The following is a 25,835-nucleotide window of genomic DNA, read 5'->3' as shown; positions in this document are numbered from 1 at the left end:
TAATATAATTAGGAATAATTATCCTTTATGTAAACAGTAATGGTTCTGGTATGATGATGACCGTGTACAGCAGATGCACAACTATCCTGTGAAATCCCAGACTATTGGGAATTTAGATTCCTAAATTGGAAATGGTTTCAAGCCAGTAGATAAAATGCCAGCATGATGACTTTGCTACTTACTAATATTGTGGTTTAACATAAAGTTAAACATTCTGGCCATGAATTAATCATCAGAATCAAGCACACCATTCAGGTCACGGTCTATGCATCTGTTCACAGTACGCTAATTAAATACGACATAGTCCAGCTATGAGGATGTTGTCATGCCGTGTCTCTTTTTTTATTAGTAGATCTTCGTTTATCAGTAGTCATGGCATGCGCTTGGGTTTAAAATTAACATGAAAGTCCCAACATTCTCTAAACTTGTGGTAACCATAAAATAATGATTTACTACTTGTTCCTGGTGTATGAAGGTTTACTTTTCTTTCTTTTTTTACACCTCTATCAGAAAGGGCGACAATACATCACCTGCTCAAATAAAACATTATTTGTTCTTTTGTTCTCTTTTTGTCTAGGACTTCTTTGCCAGTGACCATCAGATGTTTAGAGTTTCCTCCAAGGAATCCTCTGAAAACAGGTTTGTGTGTATAAATGTATACATGAAAACTTACAAATAGAGCCTCTTGAGTTCTGTATGCCTTGAGACACATAAATACATATAAAATAAATTGTTGAACTTATCCAAACTGGATAAGAATAATAAGGTTTTTTTGTGTGTAGAAGAATTAAGTAGATCAGTCCTTTAAAGAGCAAGAACCAAGAATATTTATTTGCAAGTTCAAAACTGAAACAGTTTTATGGAAATATTTAACCTTAAAAGGTCTTAAATTAAGGACCAACCCTTAATTGGTCAGTGCCAGTGACAGGAATCCCACTGCAGCTATTTTTGAGTTTGTTTTGAGCCATGCAAGAATTCCCACCAGGCATTAAAGGACAAATTATTTGCATTAATTTACTTTAAAAATGACAGGTATTGGAAATACTGACAAGCACAGATTGATGCTGCGGGACATTTATATTTCATATGCATTTGTTTTAACAGGGTGTCGGTGAACACGGGACACAAACAGCCGTTATGTTCAACACGTATGGAGAGGAGTTACCAGCTAAACCAGGGTCCTGTCCAGCAAAACCCGCCTGTGTTGCGGCGAGAGCGTCAGAGACATTCAGACCGGCCTAGAGCGCTAAGCGCTTCTGGTCTAGCTGCGTCTGTGGGACTTCCTTGCCCTTTCACCTCACCAGACACTTCCACTAGCCTCGACTGGCATAACGAAAACAGTCTGTGTCAGCCCAACCTGGACTCTATTGCTTTTCCAGAAACTGGGCCGCAAAGTCCGTCTGGAGCCCTGGGAATGGTGCGGCAAGACTCCAGCGACACCAGCACTTCTGACGACACCCTGAAGGACTTCCCGTGTCCGGTGTCCACTCCATCACCTCCACACACAGAGGTCACGGGGTCACAACTTGCACGGTCATCCGATTCAAAGCCGCCCTCCCTTCCCAAGAGCCCCGACTCCCCAACAAAGCCACTCCTGTCTCTTCGTATCTCAGAGTCTAATCTTCACGATGTTCAGAGTATAGCCGTGTTGCAAGATGATGATGAAGTGTTTTTAGCTCTTACGCCACCTTCTCCTCCACCACCACTGCCCATCAGAGAGACCGAGATTACTGAGGACTTCCCGCCTCCTCCGCCTCTCACACCCCAAATCGAGGAGGATGTGGGTCTGACGGAAGCTTTACAGCATCCAGGACCATTACAGCCCATCAGGTAAAGACATTCTCCTTGTTGGTCTTGGAACAACATTTACATGAACCAATCAGATTTCAGGGATATGGTTTGGTGAAAAGCTGGGGTTAAAACGTTGAACTCTTTTATTTTTATTAGCCAATCATATCCCTCATGCCTCCCTCATGTGACTCCATCACATTTAGACATTACGCTAGACACATTTAAAGGAATAATCTGGGTTCAATACAAGCTCAGTCAGCATTTGTAGCATGGTGTTGATTACCTGTTGATTAAAAATAAAAAGAGGTAAAAATCAAGGTTATGGTGAGGAAACCCCTACAAAAAAAAATATATATATATATATATAATATAAATATAAAACAATATATATATATATATATATATATATATATATATATATATATATATATATAAAACAAACAATATATTTCTAATATAGACGTAAAAAAAAAAAAACATAAAACAGGAAATATTTTGGGATAATTTTGTTACTTATTTTTCCTACTTAATTATATTAATTACATTTATTTTGGCATTTGAATGTTAAAATGAAATATATTTTTTTCAATTTTCCTTTAGCTGTGCTATTTACAACGAGAGAAATATATTTTGGCCAGAATTGATTGATTTATTTTTGCCATATGGGCAATTATAATGGAAGCGAATAGGGACAATTTTGTAGGTTTTTAAAGCAGAAATATGAATCTTAAATCAAGCTTATAATGAGCTTTAAATAATTTTCACAGCCTTTTTATGGTTAGAAAGATTTTTTTTTTTCCGCACTAAATCATGTCTTGTGGCTATAATCGTGAAACCGTTACTATATGCCACATTTACTTCCATTGTAAGTGTCTCACTCTAACCCAGATTTTTGCTTTATTTTGTAAAGAAAAGGTGGTAATTAGCAAAAATTAATTTGTCACAGATGCTTATGATTGACCTTAACTTGTAATGAACCCCAAATATTCCTTCAATCCCATTAATGTAACATGATTTTCTCTCATCTCGCATTGCAGCGATCGTGAGAATCTGGCCGATACATCAGTCCATCCAGAACCAGACCGACCATCAAACAACCACACAACTCCATCGGTGACCCCTGACCCACAGTCCACCTTGAACACCAGCTCTTCATCTCCTCTAGAGGAGGACACCTCTGAGATACTGGGACCCGACTACCATCTGCTGTCCAGAAGAGAGCGGACACAGGCCGAGCTGCTCGTGGAGACTTTAGCCCGAGAGCTGGTGAGCCACGACAAATCCCTCAACGCACTGTTGGACACCTGGGCAGGGAAAAGCACCCTGGATCTGATGGAGGACATCTTCCCTTCACACTCCTCGTCTCCACGCAGGAGGAGCAGCGGCCATGTGGGTCACAGGTGAGCGTTGCACAGATAGTGAAGGTACAGCCTGTATACAGCGTTACCCAATAATCAGGTGGATTTCATGCACACAGGACTGATAAACACAAGAGCACTTTGTTTAAAGCTGATTATATTAGTGCTTGGCCTAATTTTATTGTGATAACTCAACAATAGATCATGCAATATAGCTGTAAAGATAATGAAACACTTCTGTATATTTTACATGTATGCTTCCTGAATTTAGTGCATAACTTACTCTTGTTCCTTACAAAAAATGACTGTGGCAGTACTATAGTAGAGATGGAAGCAGATGATAAATACTAGTGTATTTTGGTGTACCATTAACTCAATGATTACAATAGTAATTTAGCATGGTGTTTACATGGTACACAGAGGTAGTGAATGGATGTGGGTTTTTCAATGCCGGTAATGATGTTTGATATGTGTGTGTGTGTGTGTGTGTGTGTGTGTGTATATGTATATATTATATAGAATAAATTAGTTGAGGTACTAAAATTACATGAAAAATTAAATCTAATTTAAAAAGATATTTAAAATTAAAATTAAAAATTAAAATATAAAAATGAAAGCTGATTCATGATATTATAATTTTATATAAATCATACTAAAATTACACTTCCAGGCTGGCTGATATAATGCAGATATGTACTTAATACAATTTTAATTTAGAAAAGAAGAGATTGATAAAAATAGTTAAAAGGCCTGGCCATATATATATATATTCTATCATTACACAAAAGTACTCCAAGATAAGAATGCCATGGTCCGAAAACCAGGGCATTACATAAAAAACATGTTCAATATAATCATGTACATTCCATGTGCTCGAATGAAATATGAATACACTGATCTGTAGGGTAGCGGTACCATATTTGACACAAACTCTGTAACAGAATGCTTGTAATGATATGAAACACATGGGAACTCATAGATAAAACAGGACAATTTTATCTCACCTCATTTATCCAGACAACTGATGAACTTGCTTAGTTTTGTCAGATTTTTCACAGTCAGTGTCTCTCTCTCTCTCTCTCTCTCTCTCTCTCTCTCTCTCTCTCTCTCTCTCTCTCTCTCTCTTCTCTCTCTCTTCTCTCTCTCTCTCTCTCTCTCTCTCACTCTCTTCTCTCTCTCTCTCTCTCTCTCTCTCTCTCTCTCTCTCTCTCTCACTCTCTTCTCTCTCTCTCTCTCTCTCTCTCTCTCTCTTCTCTCTCTCTCTCTCTCAAGTTTACTGTCTGCATAATTGATGATCTGCTAACAGTGCAGAGTTACACTGACATCTAGTGGCCGATCCTGAAACACACACATTTCTCATCCATTTCTCATCTGGTAAATGCAGAAACTTGCGTTACCTACACACACAATTCTGCAGATTGGCTCATAGAATATAATATTGAACCCATGACATTGGCATTGCCAACACTACTATTTTAGCTGCATGAACGTGGTCTGTGTATTTTTTTTATATACTGTATGTACCATGGTAATACCACAGTAACTTGTTCTTAAAAACCTTTTGCATTTATCTATCACTTCTAAAGCAACAGTTTTCTTTCTGACAGTATTGCTCCATTGATATGTGGTGTGTGTGATTGTTCTGTTGTGCCGCTGAACTAAACGTGTAATTACGTGTGCTCTGTTTGACACGGGGAATGTGGATTTTAGCCATTCTCTGTCCCTGTATCTGAAAAATAGGACATTCAGGGAGTAAAACTGGTGTGTTTGCGCATGAGCAAGACAAACATTTCTCTTTGTTTGGTGTCTTTGACCTCCATTAGGGCTCAAGATGATCCATGTGCTCCAGATACTCCCGCTCAGGCTCTTCCAAGAAAAATGGAAACCAACCTGGATGACGAAGAAGCTTATTTGAATCAAAAGAAGGTCAGATACACATTCATAAATGAAAATTTCAAATGTAAATAGTCAAAAATAACAACTAGGATATATGTAAAAACTACAACTTTTTACAAAAAAATAGTAAAAATTAAATATATATATATATATATATATATATATATATATATATATATATATATATATATATATATGTGTGTGTGTGTGTGTGTGTGTGTGTGTGTGTGTGTGTATGTATGTATATATGTGTATATATATATATATATATAATAGCATTTATAATATACTTAAAAGTATACATTTTATCTGTGTTAAAAAAATTGGCAATTTTTTGTACATTCTGAAATAAATTTTAAAATGTATCTGAAAAAATATTTTTTACTCGTTCAAACTCTCATACCGGATTCATATTGAAAAGATGCACAATGCCACTGTGCACAAAGCCATTCTTCATTTCCCTGAAGCGATGACGTGTGTTGAGGCCCAGAACTGTAATCTGTTTGTTCATGGAGTGATATGAGTAATATGATCTCCCGTCCTGCAGGTGGAGCTGTTGCAGGCGCTGCACGTGAGCATCCAATCTCTGCAGGTGGAGAGAGAGGGACTGATGGAGCAGCAGAAGAGGTTTGGCGCTCTGGGCGGCAGCATGGAGGCTTTAGTTCAGGAATGCTGCAAACCCAACGAGAGAGAGAAGTACCGCATGTTCGTCGGAGACCTGGAGAAGATCGTGAACCTGCTGCTGTCGCTGAGCGCGCGACTCGCACGTGTGGAAAACACACTCAGCGCGCTCGACGACCACGACCACGACGACGAGAGTGCAGAAGAGAGGGTGAGCAGTGTTTCAGAAAATAAAACGTTGAATTTTTCAACTTTTCTTCCCCTCTGAAGTCAATTTATAATATTAGGGAACATTTTATTTTAAGGTAACGTAATTACACGTTACTACATGTACTTACTATAGTAATAACAGTGAATTATGCATTATTACAAGTAACTAACCCTAAACCAAACCATAACTCTATAGTAAGTACATGTTAATTAATATTACTCTGTACTTATTTGAGTAAGTACAATGTAACCACGTCACCTTAAAATAAAGTGTAACCTAATATTATATTTTATTATATGAATAAAACTACAATATTATAATATTGCAGCAAAATCAATTTAATTTTATTTAACATGGTCATTTTGATACATCTTTCTGAAACATTTTTGCTACTGCACATTTAGACTTCTATGTAAACGTTATGTTTGCATATGAGATGAGCAATAATGCTTATTCATTATTGCTCATTTCATATGCAAAGATGAATTTACATACAAGTCTTAAAGGTACAGTAGCAATTATCTTGCAGTAGAGGTTTGCAAGACTATTTGTGCTGATCAGGCTTGTGAAAATCATCAAACATTTCAAAAGAACAAACATGGATCTGGTTTCTAACAAATCAGCCTGACATCTATTGCCCTGCAGAGCAACTTTAACCTATTCTGCTTTAAATAAACAAGTGCAAAACAACAATTAGTGGTCATTTGAAAAGAAAACAACATTATTAATGTGACTCAACTGCATAACTCACATGCTGTAGTTTACTCACTAACACTAGTTTACTTTAAATGTTCCTGTGGTGACAAATACATTTATATACTCTGCTGTTTAAAGGTTTGGGTCTGTAAGATGTCTTATTGTTTTTTGAAAGAATCTCTTCTGCTCACCAGGGCTGCATTTATTTGATTAAAAAAAATACTGTAATATTGTGAAATATTATTACAATTTAAAATAACAGTTTTTTATGGTGATATATTTTAAAATGTAATTTATTAAGTCTGGAGTAATGATCCAGGTCACATGATCCTTCAGAAATCATTCTAATATGATGATTTGCTGCTCAATCTAATAATCTAATAATTATTATCAATGTTAAAAAAAGATTTTAGCTGCTTAATATTTTTGTGGAAACCGTGATTCATTTGTTTCATGCTCCCTTGATGAATAGAAAGTTCATTGTAAACATTATAAATGTCTTTACTGTCACTTTTGATCAATTGAATGCATCCTCGCTGAATATAAGTTGTAATTTATTTGTAAAAAATCTTACTGACCCAAACTTTTGAACAGTAGTGCAAGTACAAATATTCCATGTAGCCTTTCAAATAATTGAGGCTAAATGTATAATTATTATTAAAGAATTAGCAAAAATATTTTTTAGAAAGTGTATGTCATCTTCCCATTGACCAAAACATACAACAGTCTGAGGGCCGTTTACACGAAACCATTATCAGCCAAAAATGGAAAACTTTTTATGTGTTTTGTCCGCTCATTTACACAACAACGGCGTTTTGGGGGCCTGAAAACGCAATCTTTTGAAAACAAGTTACAAAGTGCACTTTTTTGAAAACAATACCATTATCGTCTCCATGTAAACTACAAAACGGCGAATTTGTAAAAAAATAAAAAAGTTGACGTCATATGATTGTGTATTACGTGTTCAGTCTATAGGCGCGTAGTGTTTCTTTCAAAGGTGACATCGCCACCTACTGGCCTGGCAGCAGAATACAGCGTTTTTAGTCGTTTTCACAGTGTGAACGGGGATCTGTGCGTGAAAAAACGCAAAAGCAAAACTTTTCCGGTTTTAGCACATTGTTGTCGTGTAATCATACCCTGAATTCCAAACCGGACACTCCTTTAACATTTAGTTTTACTGAAGAAAGTGCTGATCCAAATAATTATACAGTTTGCCCACATTTCACGCCCTGAGAAAGAACAAGAAATGCTAATTAAAGGACATGATATTACATAAGATAGAGTGATTCACTTGAGGACAGAGATAAAGTCTTATCTGTGAATTACACTAGAACTTAACGTCATCGCGAATTGAGGGTCAAGTTTATGATAACACTTTGTGTCTCATGACACACTGGTGTTTAAAATCTAGTTTCAATATACGGATAGTAATATTTTAGATGCATATGCATGAGCATTTCAGAAACCTTTTTTTTTTTTTTTTTTTTTTTTTTTACAATACCAGCCTGCCACACTTATATCAGAGCAATTCCCACGTCTTCAAAACAGTTTGGCTTTAAGTCCTTCGATTGTGCTTTTGTTTATTTTATAGTTTTATACAGCTAATCCTGTTTGACAAGCATCAGGAACTGTACCAATAAGTATCTATTAGGAGGAGCTTCCAGCAAGAAGGGGTTTGACGTCACTGTGTTTGTGATATTATACTGTGAAACTCTTCTACAAACACTAGACCATCATAAAAACATCCTTGCTTGCTAAGTTAACAGCTAGAGTGACTGTAACTAGTCATTTTAAAGCTAAGCTAAAGACAGCCTCAGGTTTGCAGACTGCTGCTGACATCTTGAAACTATAAAATATAATAATTATAAAAAAATAATGTTTCTGTTTCATCTAGCATCACATACAATTGTAAAAAAAATATGTACGCTACTGTTTTAAGATTTTTTTATGTTTTTGAAAGAAGTCTCTAATGCTCATCAAGGCTTCATTTATTTGGTCAAAAATACAGTAAAATTGTGAAATATTATTTCCATTTAAAATAACCATTTTCTATTTCAATACATTTTATGATGTTGATTTATTTCTGTGATGCAACTGGAGTGATTCCTCCAGTCTTCAGTGTCACATGATCCTTCAGAAATCATTCTAATATGATGATTTGCTGCTCAAGAAACATTTCTGATTATCAATTTTGTACATAGAAAGTTTAATAGAACAGCATTAATTTGAAATATAAATCTTTTGTAACATTATAAATGTCTTTACTGTCACTTTTGATCAATTTAACGTATCCTCGCCTGATAAAAGTATTACTTTCTTTGAAAAAAAAATAAAAATCTTACTGACCCCAAACTTTTGAGTGTTGGAGTTAATGTGTGTTTGTGTGTCCCTGTAGGAATCTCTGCAGCTGAAGAGGAAGCAGTTGAGCAGTCAACAGGAAGACGCTCGAGAGCTGAAGGAAAACCTGGACCGGCGCGAGCGAGTGGTTCAGGACATTCTGTCCGGTTACCTGAGCCGCCCACAGCTGCACGACTACCAGCGTTACATCCGCATCAAACCCGCCCTGCTGATACGCCAGCGCCACCTGGACGAGCTCATACGCCAGGGGGAGGAGCAGGTGAGGAGGCTGGAGGAGACCCTCCCCCCTGAGCACCACCCAAAGAACACTGACTCCGCCCCCCAAACACAGCCTTGTTTTAACTCCACCCACCTGACACGCCCCACCACTGTGACCTCACTCTGACTCCGCCCATCATAGACTGACGCCACTCACAGCTGAGGAGGAATATGAATCAATGACACTGACGATAAGCAGTGCGCACAAACAAGTGCCTTAAATGAAGGAAATGATGACCACAGACGTTTTCCCAGTGTGCCATTGCACATGAACGCAGAGTTTGGAAGACCATAACTGCGGGCTTTGCCCATTAGACCTCATCTACACTGCACCACTAAATAAATGCACAGTGCATTTACACTACATACTTAGCATATAGCACAACACTGAAGCACAAGGCACAGCACAATGCTAATTCAATGGTATCATTGTGATTGGCCAAAACACAAATGATTTCCAGCCCTGTAACTTCTGAGCACTTTGGAACAGATGAACCACTATGATGTCACAAAAAGAAGAAACTATCGAACACACACACACACACACTTACTGTCTACGCTTTGAAATTCCTGTTGTCAATAAATGCAACAGCTAAATATTTATGATTTTACGTTTAGAAACAATTTTGTACTCTGTACGCCGCTGTACATACTCTGAGCAATGCCCTCGTGATTTTAAAATGTAGAAGGTTTAAAAACAGCATAGATGATGTATTTTTGTAAGCATATTACTAGTGAGGGTGTTTGTGTGGCTTTTGGGCGTTTGTGGTCAGCTTTAAGAGGTGCTATTATATCTAAATCATGACAATTACTACCAGAAACAATAATATGTTCACTGGCACTTGAACACAATATCAGTACTTGCTTTCAATAGCGATTAGGAAGCAAAAAGTCTATTAAACCTGATGTTGAATAAATATTATTCACAAGTCGGCTGCATGCAGGGTTTTATATATTTCCTGGTTTGATCGCAATGCACATGCCCAACTTATTTTGCCAATAATATATTTTATTTTATTTTAAATTGTGGCTGTTTTTATTTGGATAATCTTAATTCACGAAGTATCATACCCCGTACAGCTGTATCTAAACACATAGACCGCAATAGCAGCAAACTGTAGATGCTCGTAATGGACTGTTCGTGTATAAGAGCTGTTGTGATCTGAGACACATGCAATTGTTGTTGTTTTTGTTTGTTTTTTTGATGGGCCTAATCTGAAGAGAAGGTTCAGCCATGCTTTACACTGTTTAAAGGCAAAAAAGAGCACAATTGGAAGGCAAAATAAATCTATTTTTTAAATACAACCTCATTGTCTTGGTGTTGCATTATTTGCCATTTTCATATTTGTCATTTAATTGTAATAAAAATAAAATAATAACGCTTTGTGATTGATCAAGTCCTGTCATTGAAACTCATTTTCCTTAAGTATTGATGGTTTTTTTACTATACATTTCACCTGTTAAACTAAGGGGCCGTTTACACGACACCATTTTCAACTACAAACGTAAAACTTTTTATGCATTTTGGCTGTTCATTTATTCGGTAACGGCATTTTGGGGGCCTGAGATGCAAACTTTTCAGAGTGCACATTTTTAAAAAATGATACCGTTATCATCTCCATGTAAACTACAAAAACAAACTACAAAGTGTTTCAGTGCGCTGTGGATTGGCCCGATCCACTTTGTTTTCCTCCTATTTACACAGCCAGGATAATGTACAAACACAACTTTTTTTTTTCTTAAGTAAACAAAACAAATATTCAGAAAATTGTTTGTTTAGTGTGTTTCTCATAAATCTCTTACTGCAGCTTTAACAGGTTTCATATTTGTGTGTGCAAGTTCCTGTATCCTCTCACGTAAAACAAAAGTACTTCATATTTAATGACTGGTGCAGCCTACTTGTATTCATGTGCCATATTTCAAATTCAGATTTCACTGCTCGACAAATATGCTATACATCTGAAGTCTTCACCTCAGATGCACATTGTGCAAACTGAAAGTTATGCTGCATAAATAAAGCTCTTATGATGTTCTGAATGTTTTGCATTTGCGCGAAACCAGTTGCTCAACCAAGTAGAAAGGGCAGGGAGAGAAATTGTTTCTAGGTGTACTTAATATTTTTGCATTGATTTATTTATTTTTTTGCATAATCACAAATGCCTGGGAAAATGCTGGAAATTGGTCAACTGGTCATAAAGTGTTGGAGTCCGGTTATATTCACCTTTATTCATGAAATGATCCCTTTAGAGAGAATCGGGTCACTTGATACCAGCCATAATATGGTCAGTTCTGCAACAGGAAACTAGTGAGTGAAAAGAAACTGCCAAACAAACAATGTAATGGTAACCAGATCACCAATCAGTGTAATGGCTAAACCATAATGACATGTGCTACTTTATCAGGGCTGCGCAAACAATCTGAATCATTTAAACTGCAGACGGTTCAGTTGCCAAATGTGATGTCCGGCCTCAGAAAATTGACATCTTCACTTTTTATTCAAATATTATAAAAAATGTGTTCAAGATTTTCTAAGTATATTGTGCTTGGAGTCAATTGTTTTATAATGCAATGAAACATGCAAAATTGTGCAAAACACAATGTTTTGGCCAGGCTGTCAAAGAAATTATGAACACATGCAAAAACAAGAAAACCAATGAAATATTAATAACGGATTATATTGTTGTTGTTTTTTGCATATAAATTAAAACCTGCCTTTTTTGCCAAATAGTTTTCAGACAAATACCTCAACTAAGTTTAGTGTTTTGTTCTGTCCTCATATTTAAAATATTTTTTTTAAAATATATGAATTCCTCATATTTTGATGGTTTCGCCAAACTTATAGGGTCATTAAAAACAGAAATTCCCTCCGAGCATAACTTCTGGCCACTACTGTGTGCCTCAAAATTATTCAAAGTCTGAAAAAAGTCGAGGTCTGAATATGTTGCATGTACCAGAGAAACTGTTTGCCTTCGAAATGAAAATGCTGGGAAAGATTTGCTTGATTTCAAGGTCAAACAATTCGATTGGCCTGTATATTAATGCATCTCAACACACATGCTGTTGAATAAAAGCTCAAGACGGTTTTACAATGGTCAAAGTCTGTGTTTTATTCAAAATAATAAAGCTGGAACATAAAGGTGCATCATAACGAGTAAATATTATGTAAGACTCACAGCCAGCACTCCCTGTGACAAGTCCAAACATGTCAGTGAACACAACACTGCATAGGACATAGAAACATCACTGAGCGATCTATGGAAGAAATAAAGTGATGGGGAGAGATAAAGAAACAAAAATCCAACTCCACCAGTGCGGTCACACTGATCTCTCTTCCCAAACTCTGTTTTTCTACCTCTCTCAGATCACACAGAACACAAAAAACAGGTTTAGCTCAGCATGCAAATCATCAAGCCTTTAGAGCTCAAACATGAACATTAACTTGCTCCACAAAAACTCAACCTAACTCACTCGGTTGTTGCTCAAGTAACACTCAAGGAGGTCTGCGAGTTATGACTGGAATGTTCTTCCAAATGAGTTGGAATTTAGAGGTTTTTCTTTTATCTCTCATGCAACGTTTTAAGATGAGGAGGAAAAGTGAGTTAAATATTAAACCAGCGAAGAGCTTATCTGTGGTTTTCAGCATGGACACATGCAGTGCTGGAAAGTGTGTGTGCAACTCGACATGTGAGATCATGGAAGAAAGACACCAACTGCAATATCCCAACACAAAAATCAAGAGAGTAAACTAAATGAGTTTGAAATGGGACATATCTGAACTGCATAGTTTCCTAGATTAAGCACCGAAGGGCACAAACAGCTTCCAACGCCTGCAGAGCTTAAGGGTAAAAACAATTGCAGGGCACCGAAGCAAATTTGTCCCTGAGGAGGAAATGAAGAACTTGTTATGAGCAGAAACATATTTAGATGATCCTCAGTCTGAAACAACAAGAGTGGGAATCCAGTTTGTATTAGTATGAAGCAAAACAGTGAGACAAGAATTATTAAAGGATAGTCCACTCAAAAATTATAATTCTGTACTTACATTCATGTCATTCCAAACCTGAATGGCTTTCTAGTTTCTGTGGAACAAATATATTTTCAAGAACTACTTTTTTTCCTTAGAAAGAAAGTCAGTGGAGTCCAAAACAACACTGGATCCCATTGACTTAATCTCTTCTTTTGATTTCCACAGAAGAAAGTCAAACCGGTTTCGAAAGACATGATGGGGGTGAGTAAATAATGACAGTCAAATAAAGTTTTATTTGAGTCAACTATACCTTTAACATAATGCTTTCATATTATAAGAGAGGTATTTAATATCAGCCTCATAAGGGAGTTTCAAAACACCAATATATAAATGACATTCATAAAAAACACTCAAGTTTTGGACATATAGAGTTACAAACCAAGAACAAAGCAGAAAAACATTGTACCATTCAATGCAAGTTGCCATATTTTTAATCATAAAAAAAGAAGTGACTGTTTTTACACCAGCAAAAAAAAGTGCCACCATTATGAGCAAGTGTTTAAGTCCCTTACAACAATCTAGCCCCTAAAAAGCTTCTGGACTAGACTTGACCATCAGTTGAGACTTGTGTTTGAACAGTGCTGCAATAGACGTGTGTCTTTTGACGTTCACCTTTGTGGTGGCAGATCTTGAGGGCAGGTTTTCTGGCATTGCTGGACAACCGCTGATGCGTTTCTGTGGGGCACCCAGAATCTCTAAGATGTCCCGGTGTTCGTCCTTGCCCATGTACTGCCACGGTCTCTTCCCGCTGCTGTCCCGTATCCGCACATCAGCTTTGAACTTTTGCACCAGGAGCCGAATGAGTTTCTTGTGGCCGTGAATGGCCGCCAGGTGAAGCGGCGTGTAGCCGCACAAAGTTTTCACGTTGACGTCTAAAGTCAGCCCGAGTTTGTCGACTCCGTACCACAGCGTGTTCAGGACGCGATGGTCGCCATGTTTTGCAATCCAGTGGACGACGGTGAAGCCGGATATGAAGTCTCGTTTGCTTAGGAGATTCGGGTCCTCTCGTAAGAGAGCGTAGATGTCGGTCCAAGAGCCTGATGCTGCTTTGACAAACCAGTTGTGTTCTCTGGAGTCAAGAGGGACGGGCGAATGCTTGCTGCTGAACGACCCATCGTGCAAACTTTGTGTGGATCCCGAGGGCGATGAGAGGGAACTGTGTCCTCGGCTGGAGGACGCGCTGACTAAATTGCCCATGCTTAGAGTCGAGGACAACCGCTGGAGACGGTTGTGTCGTGCCGAGATGTTGTCCTCTGGGAACGACTGATCCAGGTCTTCTCCGAGACTCCGACACATGCGACTCCGCAGACGGGACGTCAACCTCCGGGCCATGGGTCCGTAATGGGTTTCCGGCGAATTGCTTCGTGTAGAAGTTCTGGAGTCCTCGTCATCGAGGTGACCCGTCGAGTGATGCAGGGACGGGATGTTTCGACTCGGTTGGTGGAGCTGGGACAGCATCCTTGCCTCCTGTCTGAGACGCAGGAAAGCGCGTACATCGTTCCCGTCTTGTCCTCCAAGTCCCTGATCGCTGGACTGATCCTCACGCCCAAAATCTTGAGGCCAGCCAGTATCAGGTGGAGTAGAAGAAGGAGAGGGGATTGAGATGCTATCCCGACTCGAGGATAGACTTGAAGGCCCATGGAGCTGCAGATGCATTGCACTTGCATGGACAGGAGGACCGTCTTCAGGCAAGCCATGCATCTGAGACTCATACTCGTCCTGCTCTTGGATCGGAAACCCATTAAACCCTCCGTTTGGCCGTAGTAGACTATCATTGCTTTGACTCAGGCCTGCATGAGTGTACGCCTGGGAGTGTATGTGTGGAGAAACAGGGCGGTCCAGTAGACAAGGAGACGAGTTGTATACATGAGACTGTCCGAGGGTTGAATGCAAAGGCCATGCTTTGGCGACAGGCTCGCTTGAGTGTTTGGTGTGAACCTCAAACGTGTTTGCATCCAAACTTTTCCTTTTAACTGCAGGCGGCAATCTCACCTCATAGTAAGCAGGGGCGGCGAAGGACTGCTCGCAACCATCTGCTTCCCCTAATTGTCTCGGTTTGGCGGGGTAAACACTGTTGTGTTCCAGCTCTGTTGCCTCCCTGGTTGCTTTTGACTCCCATAGCTGTTCAAAGCTCTGGCCGCTCCCACTCGAGCGACTGTCTGTGTCAGATGGGGTTGGTTTTAAATGGCAGGTGTTGTTCACCTTTTCTGCAGAGGAAGTGTAAACAGCAGGTTGTTCCCTCCCATGTGGTGGTGAAGTTTTGACTGCTTTCTCAAAAGTGGGAGTAGAATCCTTGTTGTTATTATTGTTGTTGCTGGTGGTGGGGATGATAATACCAGCAGCTGGCAAGATTTCAACACGAGTTGGGATTGTCAGATCAGCTTGTGGTTTACCGCTCGCCGCTGGTTTGGAGTCTCGTTCTTTCTGTCGCTCGGGCTCGTGGTTCGTGGCGATGTCTCCGAGATGCACACGGTATTTTTTCCTTAGTACAACATGAGACACCCCCTCCTCCTGCCTCACAGTCGCCACGGAGTTCACATACCTCTTAAATAACTCCCGGTTTTGCTCTCTGTCCTCGTCCTCTCTCAAAAACCGCTTGTAGTGATGTAATAAATCCGCGTTTCGCACCTTCCCGCCGTTGTTGACGACGAAGCGCAGCACGGATTCCTGAGTGAAGTCTGTGGCCATGCTGTGTGAATCCCTCTCGGGTTATCGCACAATCAAACTGAAGGAAGGGAGTCAAAGGACCTGACAGGCGGTTTCGCTGTTGAGATTGTAACTCCGCCCTCGGGTTTCTCTCTCAGTTCCACCTGCATACCTGCGTGCTGAGGTACCTGTGCACCTCACACATCTATCTATCTATCTATCTATCTATCTATCTATCTATCTATCTATCTATCTATCTTCAAAAACTATGGTTTGAAGTTTAGTGATGAATAATTACAATACTAACAACCTGCTTTATATATATTTATACTATTAAAGTAGCCTGCTACTGCTAAAATATATTGTAGTAGCCTATATATATATTATGAAATACAAGAACTTCATTAAATGTTATTTTATATATAGCCTACCTATAAATACGTTGGATGACCGAGGTAGCCTATATATTTTTTTATTATGTAATGACACAAACTTCACAAGTATACAGTGGTACCTGAAGTGTTTGGACACTTGAGAGTAGTGAAAATAGGGAAGAATTCAGCTTGAATTTGACACGACAAAAAGAGTCCCAATCAACCTGAATTCAACCCTTTATGAATTTCATTACTTTAAGTAACAAAATATCAAATCAAGTAGCATTTAGTAAGCAAATAAATAAAAAAGTGTTTTTTTTTTGTTTTTTTAAATGCACAAGCACACTTTTCAGGGAAAACTTTTCGCTCAATGGTTGTTTTATGGTTGTTTTTAACTGCTAAACTATAAAATGAAGACAAAAGGTGGTTCAACATAAAAACATGTTCATATATGCAATGAACCTGTGGTTCCTCTTCTAGGACACCCGTGTGAACTTGAGAACTGATTCCATCCACTAAAACATTCATGAACTAAAAATCAAAACAAATTAAGTTAACTATGGGAAAATATCCTGCTGCATCCTCTTTTCATTGTATGAAATAAGCGTCACTTCTTATGCAACATGCCACAACTCCAACTTGCCAATTCTTTTGCGTCTGCTTGAAATTATTATATAAAACATAAGTTCTAGTAATTTAATACATTACTATTTGAATAAACAGCTAATAATTTCTAACTAAATACACATTTTCTTCAGCAACTCATCCATCATACGGAACACAAAAGATGACGTTAAAGCATGACCTGTGTATCACAACCATGACCTCTCAGTTTCTCCCTTTTGTTAGTGAGTGCAATGAGTTCCTCAGTAAAAATATCAGATTGTTCATTGTTAAGAGTACAGTATTGTTTCTTCAAACACACACACACACACACACACACACACACTCAGAAAAAAGTGACATCAGAGACATCAGCATTTCAGTACGTTTTCATTTATTTGAGCTTTGGGAGGTTTCTCAGCAGCGTCCCGGACTGTCATCAGCACCTCAGAGCACGAGAGAAAGCTTTCGGCAGGAACAGCGTATGGAGGTTATTATGATCAGCAAAGGAATGGTGAAGGTCTAAAGCTTTTTATGTTAGTTCAGAATCTTATGAATTTAATTCTACTCGATATAACAGTTATATTACTAGGTTTAGAACAAGCGACAAACAGTTCAACTAACTAAGTCACGCCATGTGTGATCTAATGCCACGGATAACACCAGCTCATCATTAATGCTCAGTTTAAGGAAGTGATAGGGACATTATCACCCTTCAAATACTCACACACACTCACTCAACTCAATGATCACACACACATCACAACGAGCAATTAGACCCAGCTGTGAAGGAGAGTGTAAATCTGTACAAAACTAATATAATGTGTTCAGAAATGCCACTTTTACCACAGCCTTCAAATATATATATATATATATATATATATATATATATATATATATATATATATATATATATATATATATATAAAAATAAGAGCACTCAGAAAAGTTGAGGGCTGTGTTTGACAAATAAAAAGAGAGAAAAGGACAGTGAAAGTTACAGAAATAAATGGCAGGAAATACACATAAAAAGAGACAAACAGGAACTATACGAGTTTCCACAGATAGAGGAAAAAATATTCCTACTTTTTTTGCAAACATTTTTCCTTTATATATAGATTTTTTTTCTGCTTTTTCAAAGCCTTTTATGTGTACGCTCAGTGAACGGTTATGAAATGGCATCATGCACAGAATGTTTTTTTGTTAGTATTTTTGGCCTCTCTCTTGCTCTGAGGTGAACTGATGAACACGGTTGCTGTGGTTGTGTGATTTTCTTCCTCTAGGTTTCTCTGGCCGGTTGGAGAGGCGGGCAGGGGGAGGAGCCAGCGTTCTGCTTCCCTCCTCCCGCTGTTTGGCCCGTACACATGAGCGCCCCCTCCTGGGGACTCTCCTCGTTGTACAGGCGCTTGATCCCATCGAAATACTCGTCCACCTCCATGTGTTCCACCTTCCGCTTGGCCGAGGACTTGCTTGAACGGTTGTGGGTGGTGTTGGGGTCAGAGGGTGCAGTCGGAGCGGGGGACACGTGCCAGGCGGGCAGGACTCCCCTGTCCCGAGGCCCCGGGGCGTTCAGCAGGGGATGGCAGATGTACACAGTGTTAGGAGGCAGGGAAGCCGTGTGTGTGGACAGGCAACGTGCAACCAGCTCTCGACAGCCAATCAGCTGAGAGCTGTCGATCTGAAAGAGAGGAAGCAGAAAAATACATGTACGGTATTAGTTCTACATCAAAAGTGTGGTTGCACATATAATATCAGATATACACTATTGTTTGTACGTTTGGGGTCAGTAAGTCTTTTATTCAGCAAGGAGCAGAAGAGACTTTTCAAAAACATTTTTTTTTTTTTTTATCTGACCAAACCCAAACTTTTGAATGATGGTGTGTATCATATAAAAATACATCAATGTTCAATACATACATAGTCATTAATATTTTAAAACTGCTTCACTGGTGTTGACAGTATTAGTTACTGAACCTGTATTTTTAAAGCTACATGAAATCGTAAACTTGAACTTTGGGAATTTCTTCATGAGTTTGTACATGTATGACTTTTAAAGCTCTGTCTTTTTTGTTTGGCGTTGAGCTCGCTGCTGGCAGAGATAACTGAGTTTGTTTGGAGAAGTGAATGACCGGGCCTCTTCTGAGTTATGATAAGGGTTAGAGAGTCTACAGAAACCCAAGCATGCGAGATGGATTATGTCCGCTAGTGCGGCTCTTAGTTGTTTAGGTCTCCACGTCAATGTGGCCAATGTGATCTTTCTGACCACTTTATGCATTTGTTTAATGGAAATGTTTGGATCTGGCCTCCCTCTAAAAACTCTTAATCTACATTATTTCATTTTACAAACAATATTCAATACCAATTTACTCTTTTAACCCTATAAATACTACTGTATAAAATTTGCACGGCCTCTAAATGATTGACATGATCAAATCTGATCGATAGTTAATCATTTTAGTATAACTGTAAAAAGTCTAGCTTCAGGTCGTGGTTCACATGTCTTTTTGCGGTGAAATCTTTAATGAGTTTTATGAAGTAAACAACAACTTCCATTTTGTTAGTAATATGTCAAGATGAACTGCAACTTTGGTTTACTTGATTATCCATGCATCCAGAAAAATCATGTTAAAATGCATCAAATATGATCCATCAGACTTTTGAGAAATAAAACTTTTGTTCATCTTTCAAACATCATTGCATTGCATTATATATTTTGACCCCCACAATAAACTCTACATATATTTCCCAGATGCACATGGAAATCATCTCATTGGACCGTATGGACAGGTTTCACTAACGTTTGACATCCCGGAAGAGTTTAGTTTAAATGAATCATACATCATAATGTATTCAAACTCAATTTGGAGCCACTGAACTTCATCAGTTCTTACCTGTAACTTGTGCAGCAGGTCGACAGTGAGAGCGAGCCAATCAGGACAGAGTTTCTCCAGCTCCAGCGTGATGAGGCCGAGGGACAGCAATGAGCCGCGCACCTGCAGCAGTGCATTGTGGGTCAGACAGTGGAAGAGCTGCTGGGTGAGCAGAGCCACGTGCTGTGACGGGTTCAGACCCGACAATGCCACGTTCAGCCGCCCGGACTTGCAGCTCAGAACCATCGCATGGAACTACACAGAGAGAAAGGGTACATAAAAATGATTAAAAACATCACGATTCTTTTGGATCTCAGCACTTAATCAGATTAATTGTCAGTCCTTCAGCACCCACATGGAGAGCTGGATATTAACAGAAACCTCAATATGCCAGAAAGAGGATCCTTCTTTAACACTCACATTCATTTCTCTCACTCACTACTAGCAGCAACATCCATCTAATTTTCTACTTTTGTCTGACTTATGGGGCGTTTACACAACACTGTCTTCAATTAAAAGCCTTTTTGCCAGTTTATTTACACAACAACGGCGTTTTGGGAGCCTGAAAACACAAACTTTCGAAAACGGGTTCCAGATTGCACGTTTTTGAAAAGATACCGCTATTGTCTCTGTGTAAAACTACAAAAAACGTGAATTTGTGAGAACAGTGACATCATGTGCATGCGTATTACGTGTTCAGTCAATGGATGTTTAGCGTTTCTTTGCAAAGTGACATCACCAACTACTGGCCTGGTACAAATACAACGTTTTTAGTTGTTTTCACTGATCCGTGTGAACGGGGATCGTTTTTACAATGTCGCCATCTGTATGCGAAACCTTTCAAAAACGCAAAGGAAAAACATTAAGATTAACACTGTTTATTGGTTTATTTCAACATTTAGATACATTTTTAAAATCAAAAGTTGTATCTGTTCAGTTAATGCACTGTGATCTAACATAAACTAATGAACAATTGTATTTTTATTAACAGGCATTAACATTTAAGATTTAGAAATGCTGTGAAAATCTATTCCTCATTGTTAGCTAATGCATTAACTAATGTTAACAAATGAAAACTTACTGTAACGTGTTACCATATATATTGCGCATCTGTAATTGACATGCACCGTCTAACATATTTGCCAACTCATTGAACACACACATCAATGAGAAGTCCATTTGATGTGCTATTTATCATCTGAAGAGAGAGAGAGAGAGAGAGAGAGAGAGAAGAGAAGAGGAAGTGCACTCACGATGTAAAGGAAGTCCAGTGCGGTGGTGGAGTGCAGGTCCCAGTTTAGCTTATCCAGAACAATCCTCTCCATCCGCAAGATCTCCGACGGAGAACAGCCACATTTGCTGCTGGACACCAACTCTCTCAGCGAAGGGATCCGCTTTAAACACACACATAAGCGGTTACACACACAGAGACGTCCACAGAAACACACAGAATTATTAAAACACAAACATACTGGTGGAAAAAAAAAGCTTGAAATCTAACAGATATGGCATAACTTTGAACTCATTTTGGTAATTCCTTCATTAAGTTTAAGCCACAGCACATGGTCAGTTCGAGCCAGAAATGACTTTAAAGGGCTGCCAGAAAATAATCGGATTAAACATTAGTCCATCTTTGGCGTTTTAAGTAGAAACAAGTACAGAAATCGCAGTCGTCATAGTCCTACAGAAAATGTCTCACTGTCTGTCCTTTCATGAAGCAGCTGATGGGAATGTTCTGTCATACTTCAGTCTCAGTAAAGAACACTTTTTAACTAAAAGCTCATCAAACTGGGGCTGATTTTAGACTTGAAAGGGCTTTATCTGCCTCCCTCGTCACATGGTCAGTTTTAACTGCTACATAAACAGATAAAGCCACAGAGAGCCATGATGACCGAAGTTGACCATGCATCAGCTCTAGTGCCTCTGATCGTAGATTGGCATAATAATATTTCATTCACCTCATCTTCCTCGCTGGTCTTAACAGCCAGGAAGAAACAAGAGATGGCGATACAGCGCAGGTACTTAGGACGGGCCTGAAAAAGAGAGAGAGAGAGAGATTGGTCAATGACGGTACTGCAAAATGACGGTACTGCAATAATGCATCTCGTGCACTGCTCATTGTGCATGCAGAGTTTGTCACAACAGTTAGTAGTAGTAATAATGTGTTTTTTAATGCCATGTCAGCATCTGAGGCTATCTTCATGGCAAAAACTGAGTTACAAAAAATACAAGAGTTGCTTAAATACAATTTAAAAAAACAGCAGGAAATATAATACAAGATGTTTTACATTAACATTATGATAAAAATCCTAAACTCTTTTCTGGTGAAATTTCACTAAACAAGTTCTTAAGTGAGCTTACTACATAAAAATGTTGTCTACTTGCATTAAAAGTGGGACAGTCCAATAAAATATGTTTAATGTAAAGGGGGCTCTTGAAAATGCAAGTCAATCTTGTGTGACCTAAACGACATATCTAGTGAACACCAATTGATCAAATCTTGTTCTAAAGGAGATTAAAAGTCTGTTGGGGATTTCAGGACTGATTTAATGTAATTTGTTGTCTGGATACATATCCCACTCTTTAATATATAAAGATTTGTCACAAACAGGTAAGGGCAAATGTTTCTCACACACATGTGAACGTCCTGTGTTTATTTCCTGTTCACTTGAATGCCAAAGCGCAAGAACTAATCAGATGTGCAGTGAGTGCCATGTAGCTGCATCTAAAAATACTGAGCAGGCAGTTTCACTTTCTCTCTCTCTCTCAAAAAAAAAATCTAGAATTGTCTCTGCAGCCCTTGAATGTTCAGGAACGTTTTCTGATGTTCTAAAAGAAATTGGCACAAAGACAAGAGAGCAAAAGATATTCAGTGTTGTATAATAAAACCACTAAGCTAAATAGTTACCCAACTTTTATCTGTAAAGCAATTACATAACAGTAAAAGTTCTACAACGGAGTAAAATAAAGTTCACTGCACACAAGTTAACGTATGATCATAAATGCAATTATGCTAATCAAACTTTAAATCCATCCATTATGATGCATAACATGCACAAATTTAAAAGCATGACATGCATACATTATAATGCATAAAATTCATACATGCAGAAATTTAAATGCACCTGACAAATTTTGCTTTAATCCTAAGCACCTTACAAATGTGGAATATCACATGAAATGTATCATAAGAGCTGCAATATTTGCCACACACAATACTAAGAATAAGCTAAATCAATACGTGAGAACATTATTATAATTGTTTTTTAAAATAGGGTGTTATTAAGTGAAGTACCTATCATGGGCTGCAATTAGACCAGCCAACACACAGCTAAAACCTGTTATGGACAGCTGTATAACGGAAAATACCATAAAACCATAATCATTGACTGGGACGGAAGACCTTGACCGGTCAGATGTTTTTCAACATTACCTTAATGGCAGAGAGGAAGCGATCCAGGATGCCAATGGCCAGGCAGAGGGTCTCTGGATAAAGCTTCAGCTGGGAATGCACATCCCTCAACCACCGGACGGCCTCATCACGCTTTTCAGGGGAAATATCTGTATCCTAAACAATAAAAACATATTCAATCAAACACAAAACAACCCATACTGACTCAAATCCAAACCCAACCCATTTTTACTGTCGATCCGAGTAGACTCAAATGCACAGATGCTTATTTTTAATAGTAATGCATTTTCATTTTTTTCATTAATTACTACTTCAAACTAAATGCAAACCCACATTTCATGCACAATAAAACTGCCACAGTTCCCATCAGGATCAGTTTACATAGCAAACCTCAGACACTGGCACATATGTGCGTGTAACAGACACAAACACACCATATAGTCACAACAGGAGATAAAACAGCCTCATAAAACTGCATGCCAGTGTCTCTGTGTGTCTACAAAATTCCAGATTTATAAAGCAAGTCATAAATGCATACTGCAGTATCTTAAGGGATCTTCTGAAATGCAGGCTTTCCAAATTACAGTACATGATAATGATGATGACAACATTACTATTCGCATTATAACTGGACAGAAAGCACCTTAAATTATCGGCCTCCCACTATGTAAAGTGTGTTGTCATACCTAACAAACCAGAGATAGACTGTCTCACCTGGTTGGTAGGTTTCTTTGGCACGTAACCCTTCCATAGTTTGGCTTCCCTAGAAACTGCCTTCTCTAGAAGAGATGACAGCTTCCGGCTTTCCAAGGGCTGGGTGAACTTCATCACACACCCTGGAACAGCCTACCTCCCCACTGGATACAGCTACCTGAGCGCAGAACACAAAACATCTCAAAAACACATCAATACAATTTGATGTGATATGCACCTGATCAGATTTTACAAGGGACGTCTGGGTTGCCTTGGAAATTGTTTTATTATTAAGTCTATTATTAATCGCATTTAAAAACAAAGTCTAGAATAAATAAATGTTTATTAGTAGTATTTTATCCAAACTGCTTATAATTACAATTACATTTTGATAACAATCATCATACAATAATAAGTTATACATATAACGTTACTTATATTGCTATTATTGTTATTCCTGTTGTTGCAGTTACTGATTGTTATGATTAAAATAAAAGCGTTTAATTTATTTTTTTTAACAATGAACACCAAATCAAGAAAAAAAATAAAAATAATTATGATAGATCAGCTCTGAATTGATTATGATAATGATAATGGGTTCACTTGCCATTTAAATTGAGGACATTGTCACATAATGAGTAAAATAAACAATTGATAATGAGAATTGATTAAGCATCATATTCATACTATATAAATGTAATACTGGTGTATATAAGTACACCACCCGTACTGTTTAGTGTTAAATATTACTTTAACCACGACAAACCCCATATCACCATCTCAGTATGAAATGTTAATGGTGTTGACGCAGTTTACATTTGATGAGTGTTAGCTGACAAGCTACACAGTAATAGATCAGTATACATGCACTTCCACACACCTAACTACACCAAAAATCTTAATTTAGTATTTTAAATGTATATTTATATCTATTCACGCTGGTTTAAACAAGCGAAATGGTGATATTTGTTTATAAAATCTCTTAGAAACGGTTAGATTTTTACCTCCCCTGCAAGGTTGTGGGAAACGCAGATCATCCGGTCCATTAAACTGAGGTAAAATAAAGGAGCAAATCGGAATCAGTCATCTTTCTAAGCGTCCAGCTTCGCCTCCATGCTTGCCGTGAAATTTGGTTGGGGTTTTAAAAATCTAAAAGGGAAATTTCCAAACTGATATGAAAAATAAAATGAACGGAATATAGACACGGACGTCTACTTCCGAGGAGGAGACTGAGAAGGGAAGGAGAACCTTCCGCTAACCTCCTCACCGCGCACAGAAACCTCCACCGAAACATTTTCTTATAAATAAAAACATATTAAGATAAATTCTAAGCGATTAGAAATACTAAAAAGCACAAGAAGTTAATGTAGATTTAGTCAGATGTTTATTTATCAATGGAAATTATTGTGAATTCGGTCATAAAAGGACTACTTTTCTGGCGGATTTGAGTGTAGATTGTACTGTAAGGGACTACTTTCTTATACAATCCATTTCAATGTCTCAAGATGACACTGAAAAACAGAAAACAACGCAAATCGAGACATTAAAGGGATAAAATGTCAATTAATAAATTATAGTATTTTAACAGCTAGATCCTATTCCATCATGGACATAAGGCTTTAAGGGGAAGTTAAAACAAATTCCTAAATAAATAATATATAAATAATATTTTAATACTTTTATTGTATTATATTATATTATCACTATTATAGTACTAATGTTATAGTGCTATAAATAATATTTCATAACTAAAATATTATTATTATTATTAAATTCGATGTGTCTTATCTCTGATCTAAAGGTACATTTTCACCTTTAATGCGTCAATTTATTATAACAACTGAATCAGAATCCACTACATATGACATCTGCAATAACATTCAGCTAATATGTTGATAACTCACTTTTCGTTTAATGAATGTTGAAGAGAAAGGGAAATGTTAGCATACACAGAAACTCATTGGCAGACACAGAAACTCATCACAAAAATGTACAAGAGAGGAATGCATTTGAACTACATT

General features: G+C 38.0%; 3 protein-coding genes across 4 annotated transcripts in view; 1 reads left to right on the top strand and 2 right to left on the bottom strand.

The window, feature by feature from the left end:
* Window positions 1-10,582, top strand: part of shroom3 (shroom family member 3) — a 63,437-nt gene extending 52,855 nt beyond the window's left edge. For both annotated transcript variants that reach the window (XM_084136191.1, XM_084136192.1), the window contains 6 exons: window positions 578-639; window positions 1,105-1,830; window positions 2,829-3,191; window positions 4,973-5,075; window positions 5,593-5,877; window positions 8,969-10,582. In XM_084136191.1, coding sequence (XP_083992317.1) covers window positions 578-639; window positions 1,105-1,830; window positions 2,829-3,191; window positions 4,973-5,075; window positions 5,593-5,877; window positions 8,969-9,316 — 1,887 coding nt within the window. In that variant the 3' untranslated portion in view covers window positions 9,317-10,582. The remainder of the gene's footprint in view (window positions 1-577; window positions 640-1,104; window positions 1,831-2,828; window positions 3,192-4,972; window positions 5,076-5,592; window positions 5,878-8,968) is intronic.
* Window positions 10,583-12,276: 1,694 nt separating this feature from the next.
* Window positions 12,277-15,946, bottom strand: sowahb (sosondowah ankyrin repeat domain family member B). Its single transcript, XM_084136190.1, has one exon. It carries the CDS (start codon window positions 15,902-15,904, stop codon window positions 13,742-13,744), a length of 2,163 nt encoding a protein of 720 aa, XP_083992316.1. The 5' UTR covers window positions 15,905-15,946; the 3' UTR covers window positions 12,277-13,741.
* Window positions 15,947-17,939: 1,993 nt separating this feature from the next.
* Window positions 17,940-25,055, bottom strand: ccni (cyclin I). Its single transcript, XM_084137949.1, has 7 exons — window positions 24,819-25,055; window positions 23,836-23,992; window positions 23,143-23,277; window positions 21,668-21,742; window positions 20,963-21,103; window positions 19,731-19,964; window positions 17,940-18,517 (listed from the first exon to the last, which is right to left on the bottom strand). The coding sequence occupies exons 2-7, from the start codon at window positions 23,947-23,949 to the stop codon at window positions 18,119-18,121; spliced, it is 1,098 nt and encodes a 365-aa protein (XP_083994075.1). The 5' UTR covers window positions 23,950-23,992; window positions 24,819-25,055; the 3' UTR covers window positions 17,940-18,118.
* Window positions 25,056-25,835: the final 780 nt, after the last annotated feature.

This window comes from Abramis brama, assembly GCF_963993115.1.
Source record: "Abramis brama genome assembly, chromosome: 15".
NCBI lineage: Eukaryota > Metazoa > Chordata > Actinopteri > Cypriniformes > Leuciscidae > Abramis > Abramis brama.
This window is presented reverse-complemented; position numbering and strand designations above follow the sequence as displayed.

What these genes read in the sequence shown, in the direction of transcription:
- sowahb (XM_084136190.1), bottom strand. Translation starts at nt 15,904, where the DNA reads ATGGCCACAGACTTCACTCAGGAATCCGTGCTGCGCTTCGTCGTCAAC.
- ccni (XM_084137949.1), bottom strand. Translation starts at nt 23,949, where the DNA reads ATGAAGTTCACCCAGCCCTTGGAAAGCCGGAAGCTGTCATCTCTTCTA. An exon ending in CACTGGACTTCCTTTACATC is followed by an intron (nt 19,965 to 20,962) that starts GTGAGTGCACTT and finishes CTCTCTGTGTAG; the next exon opens with TTCCATGCGATGGTTCTGAG. An exon ending in ACCTGCTGCACAAGTTACAG is followed by an intron (nt 18,518 to 19,730) that starts GTAAGAACTGAT and finishes CCTCTCTTTCAG; the next exon opens with ATCGACAGCTCTCAGCTGAT.